Source organism: Sminthopsis crassicaudata, chromosome 2, assembly GCF_048593235.1.
Source record: "Sminthopsis crassicaudata isolate SCR6 chromosome 2, ASM4859323v1, whole genome shotgun sequence".
Lineage (NCBI taxonomy): Eukaryota > Metazoa > Chordata > Mammalia > Dasyuromorphia > Dasyuridae > Sminthopsis > Sminthopsis crassicaudata.
In genome coordinates this window covers 449,838,870-449,857,365 of record NC_133618.1, presented here as the reverse complement: position 1 = coordinate 449,857,365, position 18,496 = coordinate 449,838,870, and the positions used below count along the sequence as shown (strand labels likewise).

General features: G+C 36.9%; 1 protein-coding gene across 1 annotated transcript in view; it reads right to left on the bottom strand.

Moving 5' to 3' along the window:
- Positions 1 to 5,470: 5,470 nt before the first annotated feature.
- Positions 5,471 to 18,496, bottom strand: part of LOC141557279 (bactericidal permeability-increasing protein-like) — a 40,922-nt gene continuing 27,896 nt past the window's right edge. The window contains exons 9-15 of the mRNA XM_074292717.1: positions 18,235 to 18,294; positions 15,567 to 15,737; positions 12,625 to 12,692; positions 10,655 to 10,697; positions 8,789 to 8,852; positions 7,789 to 7,865; positions 5,471 to 5,898 (exon numbers count right to left, since the gene is read on the bottom strand). Coding sequence (XP_074148818.1) covers positions 5,860 to 5,898; positions 7,789 to 7,865; positions 8,789 to 8,852; positions 10,655 to 10,697; positions 12,625 to 12,692; positions 15,567 to 15,737; positions 18,235 to 18,294 — 522 coding nt within the window. The 3' untranslated portion in view covers positions 5,471 to 5,859. The remainder of the gene's footprint in view (positions 5,899 to 7,788; positions 7,866 to 8,788; positions 8,853 to 10,654; positions 10,698 to 12,624; positions 12,693 to 15,566; positions 15,738 to 18,234; positions 18,295 to 18,496) is intronic.

The window sequence follows — 18,496 nt, the reverse complement described above, 5'->3', positions numbered from 1 at the left end:
CCTTGATTTTGTCCACAGGAATAAGATAAACATTTCTTATAAATGCTTTACTAAAATCCAGATAAACTCCATCCTATGTACACAAAACAAGAGAGTCCTTTATTACATTACAACAGGTGGTCATGCAGCCTTAACTGAGAATCTTTAAACTAGGGAATCATCTACTAACTTCTAAGGACCCTCATCCCTCTTCAGGGCAAATCTCAATGTCCTGAAGTTTTTCCTTTTATCTGTAACCTCCTCCTCCTCCTGGTACTATTTCCCCCTTTCCAGCTTTCACTCAAAGACTGGGTTTCCAGGGAGGTAACTACCTGGAATTCAAGGTATTCTGTGGGCCCACACTCTAGCTCATGAGCTTCTACCAATTATCATTTGATAGCCTGCCAGTGAACAGAGCTATATGAAAAGAAATTAATTGAGCCAAAATCTTAAGAATAATTATAAACTGAACATCTCCCCCCCACCTCCCCATAAACCAAGGCCTGCACAAATATACATAGGATCAATGGATAAAAAGAGTATCATAGCAGAAAGGTCCATACTTGAGGAACACATGTAAATCTCAAAGTAATTCACAACTATCTATCACTGTTGGCTCCCAGTATTTTTCTCCATTAATGGCATCCTCATTCTCTTCCCCTGGGAACTGCACCTTACGGGGAAGGTCCCTTAGTTCAACTCTCAGGGGTCTTTTCTTCTCCCGATAGCCAGGGCTGGTTCTCCTCTTATATTCACTCCCTCAGCATTGTCTCCCTCCTTGACTCTGGGGCTATTCCCCACTGAGTGAAGTGAATCCTACTGGACTTCCCTGTTAGCTCCAGGATCAAATATAAAATCCTGTTTCATTTTTGCAGTCTTCTGCAAAGGTCTACTTAATTATTTCCACATATTCTAATATCCACTCACACAGGAAGCAACCTTCGACTATTCTTCTTAACAACACATCCCATTTCCCAACTTGGAATATTTTCATAATCTCCTATACTTGGACCACTCTTTCTTATCATATCCCCCTCATATATTCTCTGGATTCCTTCAAGTCTCAGCTAAAAAACTACCATCATCAAAAAGCATTTCTGGGTTCTCTTTAATTTTAAGGCTTTCCCTCTGAAATAAACCCCAATTTATCATGTCTATAGATCTTATTTGTACCTAGTTATATGACTCTCTCATTAAACTATCAGTCCTCTGAAAGTCCCTTTTTTGCCTTTCTTTGTATCTCTAATGTTACAATGTCTGACACATGCTAGATACAAAATAAATATTATATGACTGACAAAAATGATAAAAATATCATTTTATATTATTATGATTATTTTTGTTAATTAAAAATAATATTATCCCTATTTTAAACATGAAGAAGCTAAGGTTCAAAAAGCTTGTCATTTGGCTACTGAGCATGAGAGCCATTATCAAATTCAAGTGTTTTTATTGTACCAGGCAGCCTCTTTCAAAATGATAACAGTAAGAATTAGCTTTATTTTTTAAAGTTTCACAAAACATTTTATATTTTTTATCTTTTTTGGCCCTTATAACAGCTTTGTGAGGTAGATAATTTTGTAAATTATAGTAATTCCTCTAAGAACATCTATATTTGTGTTTTAAAAAACAATATTATCATCAAAACTAATGGACATTAACCTTTTCATAGTAGTGTTACCCAGTAATTTTTTTAATGGGTGTACAGGAATAATGGGAGGGAGGTTTCCCTTCACCAAGTAAGGTGGGAGAAGGCAATGGTGTAGTTCCTGTTTGCTGTGGTCTGGCCTTATGGGACAGTGAAAAGTTAAGGAAAGGAAAGGAAAGGAAAGTTTGGGATACATGACAGGCAACTTCCACAGAACATGAGAACTCTCATTTAGGAAGAAGCACATTGGCCCAGGCTGGCTTCAAGAGTCAGATTCTACAAGGGTAAAATTGGCTTTGGAGCCAAGCTGTGATGGAGAGTTGATGCGCTCTCAATAGCATAAAAATAGGTTGTATTCCCAAAAGAGCATCCACACACTTTTTCCCCATTCCCTTTCCTCTATAATCAATGATAGTCACAAAATAGCTAGCAAGTGTCAAGGGGTGCCAAGTTCCAGGAATAGACTGAAGGGGCCTTATTCATTTCTTTAATACTTGTTCTATAATTGATTAAAGCAAAACTATTTTAATTGGGGATCTCAACCTTTCTATATCAGAACTAAATAAATCAAACCACAAAATAAACAAAAAAGAAGTTAAGGAGGCAAATAGAATTTTAGAAAAGTTAGGCATGATGGACCTTTGGAAAAAATTGAATGGAGATAAAAAATATTTTTTTTCTCAGCAGCACATGGAACCTACACAAAAATTGACCATGAATTAAGGCATAAAAACCTCAAAATCAAAGGCAGAAAGGGAGAAAGAGTAAATGAATTTTTTCAGATTATAATGTAATAAAAATTACATGTAATAAAGGGCCAGGGAAAAGCAGACTGAAAATTAATTGAAAACTAAATAATCTAATCCTAAAGAATGAGTAGGTAAAACAACAAATCATAGAAACAATCCATAATTTCATCCAAGAAAATGACAATGAAACAACATATCAAAATTTATGGGATGCAGCCAAAGCAGTTCTTATGGGAAATTTTATATCTCTAAATGCTTACTTGAATAAAATAGAGAAAGAGATCATTGAATTGGGCGTGCAACTATAATTGATTAAGATTTAGAACTGGGTTCTAACCACTTTCTAACAATTTTCCTTCATTAGTTGAACCCTGAGTGATCTCTTCACCCTTCAAGTTCCTATAGCCTTCATTCAATACAGCACATGGAGGTAACATAAGATTTTGGGAAAAGCAGGTTTTTCTTCAGGTCAAAACCTAGCTCTCTTACTTGTTCCTTGTGCAACCCCAGGCAAGTCATATACATGATCTCAGTTTCTCTATCTGTCCAAAAAAGTGTATTGAACTAGATAGCTCCTGATGCCCCTTCGAATTCTACATCTAGAATCTTAGATTCTGTCAGCTCTAAGTCCTGTGTTCTTATGTGTTATCTTTATGATGTTGAATCTGAGAATTGATGTCAACCTCTAAGGTGACCTGGTCCAAACTTTATCTCCAATAAGAACCACCTTTATAATAATATCTCTGACAAATGTTCATATACCTTCTATGGATAACTTCCACTGAAAGGCCACTACTCCAACTCTCTCTTCCATTTAGAGAGGTATAACTGTGAAAAAAAAGTGTATTTGCTTGTTTTCTCTACCTGTATTGAACCAATTTCAGCCCTTCTACATGTTCAGATATCAACTACCACATCTACTGTCTGGAACGAAATGTAACAAATCTAATTCTTCTTTAATGTGACAGATTTTCAAAGGCCTACAAATCATCTTTCTATGACTCCCTTGTGAGGTTCTTTAATGTTTTATGTGAAGTAGGGAGAAGCATGGAAGGCACAACACATTTCCAAATACCTGTATGTAGAATGTGACAAGGGATATATTGAGAAACTGTACATTTTTTCCCCTACAGCTAAAATGACTATTCTTTACACATAAAATTTTATTTCAGATCCCAAAATCTTTGTACCGTTGGATGTCCTCCATGCCTATTATGATCTTCCATCTTATCTTTGCCTCTTAGTGTAAGAGCCCTTTAAATGGGCAATGCCACAGTGCATTGGGATATTGAGGCCCAGAAGTAATTTCTGTGGATATTAGGACTGCCTTGTAGGTGGGATCCTTTCCATATTGAGATAGCTTCGTAATGGGTGACTCTCTCGCTGATTGGCTGCGTGTGTGACCTCACAGGCCCTTTATAAGCCCACTGCAGGCAGCAGTCGCTCTCTTTAACCTGGTGTTCTTCACCCTGGCTCCCTAGCCTGGGTGGCCAAGCCAAGATGGGTAGCCAAAAGAGGTAAAGAGTTTGGTAGTGAACACGTGGGTCTTCTGACCAGGTGTTCACTCGGGAACCAACAAGTCAGGGCATCAAGTGAGGGCATTATGTGAGTAGGTATAATAAAGGCTTTTAAGATTACACGTGGCTGTTCTTGAGTGCACTACCGGTTATTAAGCTATAGATTCAAGAGATTGTGGCCAGAGACCTTTGAAGGCCTCAGAGGCGGCGAGCCGGGTAGAGTTCACACTGCAAAGGTCAGTGGTCAAAGGTACTCTGTTGGGTCTAGAGCAGACTAGTAATTGTAACTGCCAGGAGAGCACATTACATCTTAGAATTACTAGCATCAATAGGGGATTTTTCTTGTTCCCCCATCATCTTATATTTGCTTTGCATATATTTATTTGTGTATGTTGCCTCTTCAAATAGAATATAAGTTCCTTGAGTGCAAGAATTAATTCATTTTTATATTTATATCCCGAGCACTTGGCACATTGTAGTATTTATAAATGTTGGTTGATTGACAGATAGAATGACTGAGGTATGACATCAAGAATAAGGTAGTGGACAATGTCAATCTCTCCAAAGAGAAAGATAATTGATGGACCCAGACAACTGTATTTGAAGATCCAGAACCTGCATAATATTGCTTAACCTCTTTTGTTTGTTTCTTTTCTGTAAAATGAGAGGGTTAGGCATATAGCCTGAGTGTACATAATATTCCAAAACGTAAACAGAACTAGAGGAACCAACTCATTTGGCTGATACTCTGTGGAGGAACTATAGAGGACCATGGATGACAGCTCATGAAAAGAGATCATGATGCTCATTACAATTCAGCCATCTTCAGGATGCCATCTTCCTTTGCTCCAGCCTCTGCTTCCAGCAGGGCACTTTCAAGTTCCTATCTAGGACTCTCCATTTCTTATTAGTAAACATATGCCACAGACCCTATATAATCATCCTGCAGCCTAGCTAGCTTCATATACTCACATACATGCATCCCTCCCACTCTATTCTATTTCTTACTGCAGTAAGAACTATAATCAAATCAACTTTATCAAACACTATTCCTTGGTCTCCTTGTGCTATTTTCCCCAATGAAAATGCAGACTCCCTGAAGGTAGACACTATCTTGCTTTTAATCATATGGTAAGCACTTAAAATAGTTCCTAAAATAGTTGTTTTCTGTCATGTGCTACTCTTTGTGACTCCAAGTGAGAGTTGGCTGAACTGATTTACCATTTCCTTTTCTAGCTCATTTTACAGATAAGAAAACTGAGGCAAATAGTGTTCAATGACTTTACCAGGGTCACTCAGCTAGTAAATGACTGAGGTCAAATTTGAATACGCAAAAATATATCTTCCTGTCTCCATGATTGACACTTATCCATATTGTCACCTAGATGCCCCATTCATAAAACAAAGTAAGTGCCTAATAAATGCTTTTCCAATCCATTCTGTTACAATTCCTTCAGTGTCCCCCATCCTTCCCCCCCATACACACAGATACTATACAACTTCATACTTCACCAAAGATTTGTCAGATAGAGCTCAGGATTTACATATTACCAGAACATATTAACATAGATTCTGTGTTTATTGGAAGAGGATATCTTTATTAAGGTTATAATGAAAAATGCATTAAGAAGGTTCTGTATTTATTGGAAGAGAATATATTTATTAAGGTTAAAATGAAAAACATTGTATTAAGAAAACGTTAGTAGAATTCCCTCCAAACCCACAACTTCCCACTCCAATGGAAAATTTTAGTTGCTTTTTAACAAAACAAAGACCTTCCCACTGAACAGTATCAAATTTCCAATGTCCTTTCTCTTCATCAATTAAAAATACAGAGGTTCTTGGTGGATCAAGTTCCAGAGTAGTGGTAATGATAGACAGTTTCCCCACTGTCTATCCTGATGGATAACATAGAATGGAGATGATGTATAGGATGCAGATGACCATGTCAGTCAGCCAAATGCCCTCAGAAATGGTTAAAATCTGATCCAAATACCAGGAAATTCTAGAGAGAGATAGAAATTCAATTTACTGGAAAGAACTTTCTTTTTTTGCTGTTGTGTGTTTAATAGAAGAAATTCTGTCAGCCCATATATTGGGAGGGAAGAGAATAGTAGGATCTCGATGAGTATAGGAAATGCAAACTCTAATTACAGTTTGGGAAACCCGACTGCTCTGAAGGAGCCAAGATTGAAGATGGGCCAGTCTTGTAATAATGGATTTGCTGTGAGTACAGCAGGCAACAGTTGTTTCTAGTGATGTGGGGGAATATCCAGTTGTTTGGGGTCTACTTCATTTATCATCTTTGCTTATGATAGCCCTTACCAGAATCTATGCTTCAATCAAAGTAGTAAAACTTTCCCTCTTTCCCTTTTCTTTCCCTCAGAATTTTCTAAAACTGCCATTATACAGCTTTGAGGTTGAGAATTTTCAGGTTAAGTCTGGTGGAATTTTGGGAAAAGAGAAGGAGGGGAAACACAAATATCTTTTACTCAGCATTCACCTGTCCCATGGTTATTTATTCAGGTATTGCCATATTGCATACACATACACATCACCGTTCTTTTCTTGACAAGTTGGAATAGTGTTGCAATTTCCAGAATATCTATTTGGACATTTTATTTATCATCTCAAATTCTAGATGTCTAAAATTTAACTTCTTGAAGCTTTAGTTTTCTCTTTGGTTGGAAATAGGTAAGGAGGAGGAGGAAGAGGCTATCATCTTAATGTTATCTAAGTTGTCCTCCAGTTTCAGTCCCACAATTCTATGAAAATCAATTTTCCCTTCTTTCTATCTTAGCCAGCTGGCCCTTGCCAGCTCTTAGAGTTCTGACATTCTTCTCCCAGAATCCTCTTGGACTCCTATTCTCTTGCTCCATCACATGTGTTACCAAGTCTTTCCCCACTGGTCAATGCTTTCATGTCACATTTGAAAAAGTACTGAATATGAGTCCTGGGGCCATGTGGTAAAATACCAGAAGAGATTCTATAGATCTAGTCTAAGATGGTATAGTGACTTTGCAAGTAGTTTAACCCCAATGAAAGAGCTAGACCAGATGGGTTCCAATTTCCCTTTCAGCTCACTATATACAGTTTATATGAACTTCTTCATTTTATTTATTTATTTTGCTGAGGCAATTGGAGTTAAGTGACTTGCCCAAGGTTACATAGTCTCAGCACAGAAAGTTTCAATGACCTGGCCAGTTCCACACAGGTAGTAATGGAGCACAGATTTGAACCCAATGTTCTTTCCACTATTTCATATTGTCCATCAAAAGATTTGGTTTCAAACTATAAAATATCTCCTGCTCAACACTGCCCCAAAATATTTCTTCCTCCTTCCAACCTATTGTACTTGTTGTTTGGGGGCAGGTAAGAGGGCCAAAGGGCTTTAATAATAAAATAAATTAATTTTTAAAAAATATTCGTTTTATTTAATGCTCATCCTCTCTCCTCAACAAGATCAATAGTTCTATGTGGACACAGATCTATATCTCAGGTTTGGCTTCCCCCACTTTAACCTTCCCTCATCTCAGAGCTGAGTAATACTTACTAAATATGTTTATGGACTCTTAATTTATATATTTTATAATTAGTTTTTTGGCTTCCTTTAAATAGAAAAAGAGTTCCATTATTACCATGTATAGGTAAGTGGGGGACACTTAACATGGTATGGCAGAAAGAGCACTGACCTTAGGTTTCGATTTAAATCATAACTCATCTATTTGTTATTAATTGTGTGAACTTAGCTGAGTTATTTCCCTTTAAATATTCCATTAATAGTAGAAGTAGAATGGGATGACATCTAAGGTCTCTTTCATTGATGGAGCCTATGTTCTAATATGCTGTTCTGATATCCCTCCTGGCTCTGAATCCATAAAGGGCATTCACTGACCTTATGAGGATATACAATATAGTTGAAGAAGTGGAGATCAACTGGGATGGGTAGAGGATAACCTTTTTCCAGCCTCCCTGGAAAGGAAAACAGAGTATAATGTAAGAAGGAAAGTGAGGATGCAGGAAGAGTATCACAGCAAGTGCTGAAAGCAGATGACATGCTTATTCTTTTATACCAGCTTGGCAGTTTGTGAAAGGAAATACTGTCTCCTAGGGAGCCAGGAAAGGAGAAGGGAGGAAGGAATGGAACCATGCATGTACCTTTGAGTTTGGAAATCTTTTTATCTGCCATAAAGGTCAGAGAAGATTGGAGAAGGGGAATCAGTAAGAGCTCATAACAGAAGAAGCACTTGAATTGGGCATTCAAGCTAGGTTATGTATAATACCTCAAAGTGATCAGCAGTTAAATCTTTACAAAAAATGAACAGGGATAAAACCCAATTTTGGTACCTAGCACTGTGAGTAGATGGACTTCACTAGTCCCTCTTATGGCACATAGCACAGATGGACAACTTTTGGCAATTTCACAGAAGTGAAAACAAAGAAAACCCAGTGCTGTGACCTTCTCATTGTGGTATATCAGAAGGATACTGAATTCGTGGACCAAGCACTTACTGTATCTGCCAACCTGATGACCTTGAAGAATGTTAGTTTCCTCTGCCTCTTAGAATTTCTAGACTTAGCTCACCTCCCACATAAAGCCTTTTGGGATTCCTGCCATTCTTCCACCCAACACCGGACCCCAGCTGCTAGCGCACTGTATATAATGCCTAGCACATAGATAATGCTTAATAAAGGCTTAATAATGTATTAATTGGTCACAGAATGGGAATATTTGTTACTTATCTCACAGGACTGTTGTCAGGAAAGTGCTTGATAAACATTAAAGAATTGTAGAAAGAGGAATCAGTAGCTAGAAATTGGGCAGAGGCAGGGAGAAAGGGGGAAGAGATAAGTAGAGGATCATTTGGGTCCTCCAATTCTCCAAAGCTTCTTACAATTAACTCTAGGAATCCAAACTTCATTCATGTAATGAATAAAAGCATCTTTCAGCACAGACTCCTGGGAACAGAAAGGAGGAAGAAGAGATAGTAAATGCCCAAAGTCCCAAGCCAGTCAATTCTAGTATCCTACTGTACTTCCATTCCCCATCCCCTCTCTCCCCAAGAGCTTTCTCCCTATCCCAAATGAGACTGCAGATTGCCACTCTCCCTCCACCCTTGAAAGACCATCCAACTCAAGGATGGAGGGACTTCCCTAACTCAACATAGAGTTATCCATCTGCTATAGGGGGATTCTACTGACCTATCATCAGTCCTTCAAGCTGTTTTCCATAGGGTGGAAATGTGCTGCACACACCCACTCAGTCTCTCTTTGTGATTCATGGCAATGGAATGTAAGCTCCTTGTGGGCAGGGCCCAGCATAGGCCCATGCTGAGAAACCATAGAATGTGTAATGTGAGCTGGTTTGGCTTACAGTGGGCAGTTCTGACACACATTTGTGGAAGCCAGGCCTAGTTGAAGTTGTAGCCTGTGGCCACAGGCCAGATCCAATAAATCTGATCACCTAAGTTTCATGAGCATCAAAATACTAACCACATAAAGATTTAGCCTCAGAGGCAACTAGATTAGGCAGTGGACAGAGCACCAGCCCTGAAGTCAGAAGGCTTGAGTTCAAATGTGGTCTTAGACACTTAATACTTCCTAGCTGTGTGACCTTGGGCAAGTCACTTACTCCAATTGCCTCAGCAAAATAAATAAATAAGCCCACAAATAAATTAATTAATAAATGCATAAATAAATAAAGATTTAGCCTTAAACTACCCATTATATATATATATATATATATGCATATATATATATATATCCACATATAGAGACATAATTAAAAATATATAAATTATATGTAAAACAAGTATGAAAAAATAATATTTCTTCCATGTTCAAAGCAATGCTATGGCACCATACCATACTGGTTTTGGAGTTAGAGGAGCAAGATTCAAGTCCTCCCTCTGTGACTTATTCTGTGTGACCTTGAGCCAATTACTTAACCTCTCTCGTCCCCAGGTTCCTCTTCTATAAAATGAAGGGGACATCTTCCCTTTCATCTCTAAATCCCTTGTTGTTGCTGTTTTTGTTCAGCCATTTCAGTCATGTCTGATTCTTTATGACCCCATTTGGGCATTTCTTAGTAGATACTGGAGTTGAATGGCATTTCCTTCTCCAGATCATTTTACAGATGAGGAAACTGAGGCACATAGGATTAAGTGATTTATCTAAGGTTTTACAGCTAGTAAATGCTTGAGGCCTTATTTGAATTCAGGTCTTCCTGACTCCGGGTTCAAAATTGTTTCCACTCTGTCACCTAGTTTCCCTAAATCACTTTTACTCCAGTTTAAAGAAAAATAAAAAATTCAATCATTCATTTATTTTTCTATGATATCATAAAATCATAGGATTTAGAGTAGAAAAAGATTTAAAGATTATTTAATCTAGGGATTCTAACACTTTTTGGTGTCATGGACATTCTGGCAGTCTGGAGAAAAACAAATTTCATTTTGATAAAATTTTTTCATTCATTCATAGGTGAATGAAATGTCAAATTTCAATTAGAGGTTAGTGAAAATAAAGATGAGATTTTCTTTTTTCTAATCCAATTTCATATATTCCCCAAAAAAACTCTTCATGCACCTATTGATTCCCATCCTCACTTTTTTATGAACCTAGATGTGGTCCTCTGAGTAATTCTCTTAGAGATCAGGAAATAGCAAAAGTGGTTTACATTTATGCAACACTTAAGTTTCGAGGTACTTTCCCCTCACAGCTTTACATCCAAAAAGTTGTTGGTTCTACTTTAGACTCACCTGGAAATAGCCAACATTTGAGTGCTTCAATTTAATTTCGATGCTATAGAGAAAGAAGAGAAGAGAGAAAAGAAGATACTTGAATTCTAGTCTCTTCAAGTATTCTACCCTGAGGAGCAAGCTTTGGGAATTAGAGGAAAGTGTTAACAGGAGTTTGGAGTGGAAAAAAATAGGGGTAGAAGAGAGAAATTATAAATAATTATCATAAAGCCACCTGTGGAAAAAAGGCACAATAGAGTAGGATCAACCAACCATAACAATTGTCTTCAAAGCACAGTCTGGAATCAGGGTTCTGACACTTAAGAATCAAGTCACATCCCATTTCTGAGATTGTTTTCTTAACTGTAAAATGGAAGTAATACCTATACCACTGACCTCACAGCCCAATTGCAAGAGTCTTTTGTGAACCTGAATGCAATATAGGAATATCCAATATTATTCTTTTTGGTAAAGATTCAAACTCATTTTCAATATTAAGTCTCCAATTCCATCATTTGCTAGGCTTCCTAGTAAGGAGGAAAATATAACTAACTAGCTGCCCAGTCAGTTCCTTGCTCTATCCTGAAAACTCAGAATTTTTTTTAAATTCATAGGTGAGTCATCAAGAGTCTCTCCATTCCTTCCTCCTTCTCTACCTCAGGGACCCCTTATACCTGAGAAAATAATAATAATAATAAAAATAGCTTCCAATTATATCAGTCTTTCAAAATGTAACTATTCTCACAAAAAAGTGGTACCTTACTGCAACATATGCTAGGTTTAGCAGATTCATAGCTATATTTACCCCGGATTCTACTATGCTAAAAAACAAAACAAAACAAAACAAAAAAACTCTCAAAGGATATTTAAGTTCAAGAATCATAGCAAAAATTACACTTGTCAAAATGATATTGATACATCTAAGAGAAAAAGAGTAGTAATAGGTTCTGAATGAAGGCTTCACCATATTTAGTTCTATTCATCAAAAATATAGTAAGCATCTACTATGTGACAGACATAACATTTTAGTGTTAAAACCCTGGAGATACAAAGGTGAGAAAGAAATAGTTTTTGCCTCATATAATTTACATTCCACTTGGGGGGATTCAATATATACTGAGTATAAAACTGAATCAAATTTATAAAAATTTACAAAAAATTTGGCAAATGGTCAAATGATATGGTCAGTTTTTAGAAGAAGAAATCAATGCTATCTATGCTCATATGAAAACAAATGCTCTCAATCACAATTGATGAAAATAAAAAACAACTCTGAGTACCAGCTCACACTTATCAAAAATGACAAATGCTAAAGGGAATGAGGGAAAATTAAGTATACTGATGAATTGTTGGTGAAGTTGTGAACTAGTTCAACCATTCTGAAAAGCAATTTGAAACTATGCTTAAAAGGGGAATGGCATGTAATTATAATAGCATACTATTGTGCTAAAAGAAATGACAAGGAAAATGGCTTCAAAAAAAGAAAAAAATAATCATGGAAAGACCAATATGAACTCATGCAAAGTAAAGGGAGAACTAGGTGATCATTGTACATAATAATAGCAATGTTGTAATGATGATTAACTATGAAACACTTGGCTACTCTGATCAATACAATGATCCAAGAAAATGCCAAAGTACTCATAACAAAAATAAATACTGCCTCCACAAAGAATCCTGGGAACAAACCAAAATATAATTTTCTCACTTTATTTTTTTTACTTTCTTTTTTAAATATAGTTCATATAGAAATATGTTTGGCTTGACTTCACATATATAATTGAAATAATTTTGTTTATTTTCTCAGTGGGTGGGGAAAGAAGGGAGAGAATTCAAAACTCAAAATTTTAAAAGAAAAAAAATGTTTAAAAAAATATAAAGTTTTACAATAAGAGAACTGGGACTTCTCAAGGGGCAATGAATTACCCAAGTTCAAAGAGTAAGTAGAAGGAAGAGCCTAGACACAAAAACCTCTCCTGGCATTATCTTACCTTTCTAATGATAAACGCCCCAAAATGGTACCATTCTTCACATAAATGTGGAGGGTAACACTTGTATCCTAAAATGAAAACAGCAAACGATACTGTTACATTAGCTCCTGTTATTAAGAAACTTTTGAGCTATAAAAGACTTTGAAAAGTCACTTTCTTGAACCTATGAAAAGCACTTTCTTGGAATAGTTAACAAATTTTTTGTTGTTGTTGAAGCAATGAGGTTAAGTGACTTGCCCAGGATCACACAAGTTAGGAAGCATTAAGTGTCTGAAAACCAGATTTGAAGTTAGGTCTTCCTGACTTCAGGGCTGGTGCTCTATCTACTGCACTGCCTAGCTGCCCCTAATTATACTCTTTAAAAGGACACTAGAGATTATCTTATTGGAGCAATTAAAGAACTTATTGAACAATTATAGATCTTTCCTCCCTAACTTTCCTTTGAGTCATTCTAGTGCTTTAGAAAACTAGAAAAGGCTATGGTTGGGGGAGTGGGGGAGGTATGTATTTAATTAGCAAACTCAACTAGAAGTTGTAGAGGGGCTACAGGTAACCCCAGAGAACTTTTATCTCATCAATTCCACTGAGTTAACACCTTGTTTCAAGTATACTTCTCCAGAAGCAATGGACAATGGATTGGTTTTGGATTATCTCTTGGCTGTTGAAGGAAGTATATGTGGGATTGTTATTTATATATCCTCCTTCTAGAACTTATGGACATACATAATTCCCCATGTTGATTCATATTGTTTGTTACATCACTACATCACTGTGTTATATTACTATGTGTTTGTGTAATACTTTCCATGCTGATGGATTTATGTACACCTTGTTTCAAGTATACTTCTCCAGAGTTCCAGCCCTCTACAAGAGGTGTGCCAGTCCTTTCCTTATTTATAATAGAAGCTCTTTGCAGGATAGGGACTAAACTTCAACAGAAGGAGGGCAGGCACTTAGTGCTTTAAAAATGTTAATTGATTGATTCCTTCCATTTCTGAAGAGTGGATTCTGTCCCCTCTCTTGGGGCATAGTTGTTTCTAGGATACACCAGATGTCATTTTGGAAATAGGGTTCAGGAGACAGCTTGTCTCAGTCAGGAGAAATGAATTCAAGCTTGGTCAACCCTCTAACACGTAGCCTGTGTAATCCTGTTCTACTAATTTAACCTCTCAGTGCCCCCAAACAATTCTCTAAAATTATAAATGCAGAGCAGATACAGATCTACACGGGTACAAGGAGTTAGCTCAATGGGTGCTTCCTATGTTAATAAATAGGTCTTCATTCCTCCTAACTTGAAGGGAAAAAAAACCAGTTATTCTCCTTTGTTCCAGCAACCTTACGTAAGAATTCTGAATTTTGCTTCCTAACTTTTTATTCCCCAGCCCCTCAACTATTCCGACCTGGGGATCACCTTTATGGAGTTTCCAGAAGAGCATTGGAATCATTAGATTATAAACTCCTTGAAGACTGGAAATGTTTTCTGCCTGTTTTTGAATCCACAGTACTTGGCATAGTTGCTGCCATATGGTAAGTTATTGATTTATTGTTTGACTTATTGATCCAAAGACCTACACTCCAATCCTGTCCTTGTCACTCATTTACAGTGTAATTGGAGTCAAGTTACATCACTATTTTGGATGAAATTCCTTCAGCTATAAAATAAAGGTAATATCTTTTTCCCAATCTCTCTCTTCATGGCTGTTGGAAGAATACAAGACATTGATTGTAAATCTCATTGTAAATGATGAAGCACAAAGTCAATGGGGCAAGAGAATGCTCTCATTTATACATCTCAATGCCTATCCCAAGAAAGACCAGTAGGTCACATCAGGTCTGGTATTACCTTCCTCTTAGGAACAGTATTTTTCACTGTCAAAAGGGCTTTCATATACATTATCTAATTTGACCCATACATCAATCCAATGAATCAAATGATATTTACCTCATTATTTTGACCATTAGCTAAAGAATTTGGAATTTAGGTCATCTAATCCAAACACTATCATTTTGTAGAAAAGCAAACTGAGACCCAGAGAGATCAGGTGACTTGCTTAGAAGGCTTACTGATAAGTAGCAGCAGAGCAAAGATTTGAACTCTGTTTCTCTGACAAGAGGCAATATGGTTTAAAATAGGAGTTCTTAACTTCTTTGTGTGTCTTGGACCCTTTTATCAGGCAAGTGAATCCCATGGACCTGTTTTCAGAATAATGTTTTTAAACACATAAAATATATAGGATTATAAAGGAAATTGAGTATATTTAAATAAAGTCAAATTTTTAAAAATCATAGAACTTAAGTAAAGAGCTCCTGGTTTAGTAGATCTGGCAAGAGATTTAGGATTAGGGAATTAGAGAAATTGGGATGAAATCCTACCTCATACACTTTACTAATTGTGTGATCCTAGGCAAGTCACTTAACTGCTTATCAGTTTCCTCATCTGCAGAATGAGGAGAGAAGGGCAAGATGGACTTGAGAACCCTTAAGGATTCTTCTGCTCTAAGTCCATGTTCCTGATCTAAATTTGTGATTTTTCATCTTCAAATTCAGATGAAGGAACAGGTCTAGAGAAGTGATGTGTATTTTCCAAGTTCATAAAGGAAGTCAAGAACATAAGACTAAAGCTAGAAATAAGCTTAAGAGGTCTTCAACTTCAACCTCTTCATTTTATAGAGGAAGGAAGAAAGGCAGAGGGAGGAAAGGGATTTGCCCAAGATCATGGTAGGTGGGATTTAAAGTCAGATCTTCAGCCTCCAACTCCAATGCATTTTCCAGAATACACATTAGTATTAGAACTAAAATTTATAATCAGTCCCCAACGCTACATCCCTCCTAAATTGTTGATTTTTGTTTGTTTTTGTGGTGCTGTACATGTGAACAGACCAGAGCCATCCAGTTGAGCTACACCACCACCCAAGAGCTCTCCCAGAAGAATGCAAACTAACCAGGCTCAGTGTAAAGAGTAGGTTATGAGAAGAGTTGGAGGAAATCGCATAGACGTGGGCTGAAAGCACAGATGTGAGGCTCATTTTCTGTCTAGAGTTGTAGACAACAGTTGGTAGAGGGGGGAGGCCAACTTCTATTTTCATTTCCATGTTGAGAAACTTCTGGGACAACTGCAGGGACAAAGAAAGAGAAGTTGCAGATAAAACTCTCGGTTCTCATAAATTCTGGGAAGAAATGGGGTAGCTTTTTACATAAATCCTCTTAGTTGGCAGGATCCTAAGTAACTACAACTGAGCACCTATTCAAAACACTTTCCCTACTCTGTTCAATTCTAATTATTCAAAACTAATTTCAAACTATTCACAATCTATCTCTATATTTCCTGCATCACTTCTCACTATTCCCTTTCATTCATTCAAGATTTATGCTAAGCTGGCTTTAGTTGTTTCCCCTATGTGTTGGGTTCTATTTCTAGAGGGAGAACTAGAATGTTCTCCTTTTTCTTAATATCCCTCCATAATTGCTTTGTATTTGTTTCAAATAAGTTTTGTATACTTGTCTGTATAGATGCTATTTCCCTAAGTAGAATGCCCCACCCCTTGAAAGCAGAAAACATGCTATTTTTTATTGATAACTTGTGTTTATAGACATTTATTTTTCAATACATCCTTATGCTGTTTTCTACAGATCATCCCTTATTATAAATAAAATATATCTAAAAGTGGGAAGAAAATAAAAAGCAGTTCAGGGAAATTAACTAACCCAATAACCAAGTTCTCAGAACCCAAGTAGTCTAGGATTCCACATCCCAGAGTCCCAGAAATAACAGCTCTCTGCGGTAGTTAGATCACCAACTCTGCTTTCAACTTCCTTGGAACCCCATCATCCTTCAGAGGAACAACCTTTGTAGAGATATAGTCTATCCTCTGTAGCTATTATAGCCCCCCCACCCTCTCTCTCGAGTCACAGCTTCTGAAGAACTAGAAAAGATAACTCTCAACAAAGTCCCTAGGACTATCAAATATCTCAGTTTCAGATGTGCTTTGTTTTGTTTTTTGTCAATGGAAATGATGTTACAAGACAAGCATTCTTAGCTTTGCTGCTGATCCCTAAAGATGAGGTATAGTAGTAAATGTTTTAACAATCAGCTTTCCAGAAAAAAAAAAAAAGATGCCATGAAGACAGTTTTATACTCAATTTGCATTATTAACATTTTTATCACTTTCTTGACTCTATATAATCAACAAAATAATAAATCAAGCCTTATTTTGTAGTATTTGTCATTTCCAAAGTGTAAATGCTCACAATGAAAATTTAGTAATTGGCTCTTGTGAACAAGATAAATTGGGTCTATTACAAACCAGAATAGAGACCACAGGACTTTTCTATCTGTGTTGCAGATAAAACTGTCTATATATATTATTTTTCCCATTAGAATATGAACTCCTTGGGGCAGCTAGGTGGCACAGTGGATAGAGCACCAGCCTTGAATTCAGGAGGACCCAAGTTCAAATCTCAGACACTTAACACTTCCTAGATGTGTGACCCTGGGCAAGTCACTTAACCCCAGCCTCCAAAAAAAAAAAAAAAAAAAAAAAAAGAATTCTGATCATCTCCCTCCAACAAAGAAAAGTTTCAGAGAAACAAGTTTTGGATCTGAATAAAGAAAAACTTCCTAACAATAAGGGCTGTCCAAAAATCAAACAGAAGTAATAGAAGAATATGAACTCCTTTAGAGCAAGGGACTAGTTCACCTTTTCGGTGGTATTAATATTTTCTGTGCTTAGCACAGTGTTTTGCCTATAAATAGAATTTTTAAAATGCTCTTTCATTCATCATTTATTCACATAGAGCTGCAGGAGAGAAGGTTCAAAAAGGGAGAAATCACTTCTAACTATGTTATCATGAAGAAGCCTGTGTCTTAAAGAAAGGGAGGGATTTCTATAGGGTGGATTTCCAGACATGGTAGATAACCTAGAGACAATTGATGAGTCAGAAGAAAAAGCTCTAGGACTATAGTCAGCAAGACTTGAGTTCAAATTTTTATCTCAAGCATTCACTACCTGCAACCTTGGAAAATCATTTTTACCTCTGACTGCCTCAGTTTCTTCATCTGTTAAGTAAAAATAATATTAGCACTTACCTTTTGGAGTTTTAAGCACCTAACTTAACTTAAACTTAAATTTACATTCGAAGCACCTAATTCTTAGAACTGTTATGGAGATCAAATAAGATAATATTATTTTTTAAGTGCTTAACACAGTACCTGGCACATAGTAGGCATCCTTCTCCAAAGTCAGTAAAATAAGGAATAAAAAGAAACTATGAGAAGGCATATGGATTGTTTCCACTGACATCTCTATGGCTTTCTAACAACACTTCCCATTATATGAGGCTGTCAGCATGACCTGTGGGCCCTGTTAAACACATTTCATGGATAAAGATGGCTCTGTTGGCCTAATATACACTTTGAACTACTTTCTTAGTTATAGATGGTTGGGGGGATAGGTGCATCAATTCATACCTATTGTCTCCTGCTACCCCTTTGTAATCACTGCAAAATTAGCACCTGCCTCCCTGATGTGAAATTGGTCTTAGCAGTTTGGCAGAAAACTTCCTCCTTCCCAGACTGGTTCAAAGACTATTGCAAAAAGATGAACAACTTACCTTAGGGATCAGAGTTCCATAATAGTTGGTTGTCAATGGGAATTTGGAATCCTTTGAAAGCTACAGTAAGAGAAAAAAACAAAGAATCCTGAGACTTGCAATCCATCTTTGTTGGAGAACCAAAAATTCTGTTTAGGGTAGTAGACATGGCTCAACCACACATGCCCTTCGAGCAGCAACATCTTCCCATAGATGAAGAACTGCCCAAAGTCCATGATTCTAGCCACACACACCACTTGCCTCTGAGGCAATTATGCTCAAG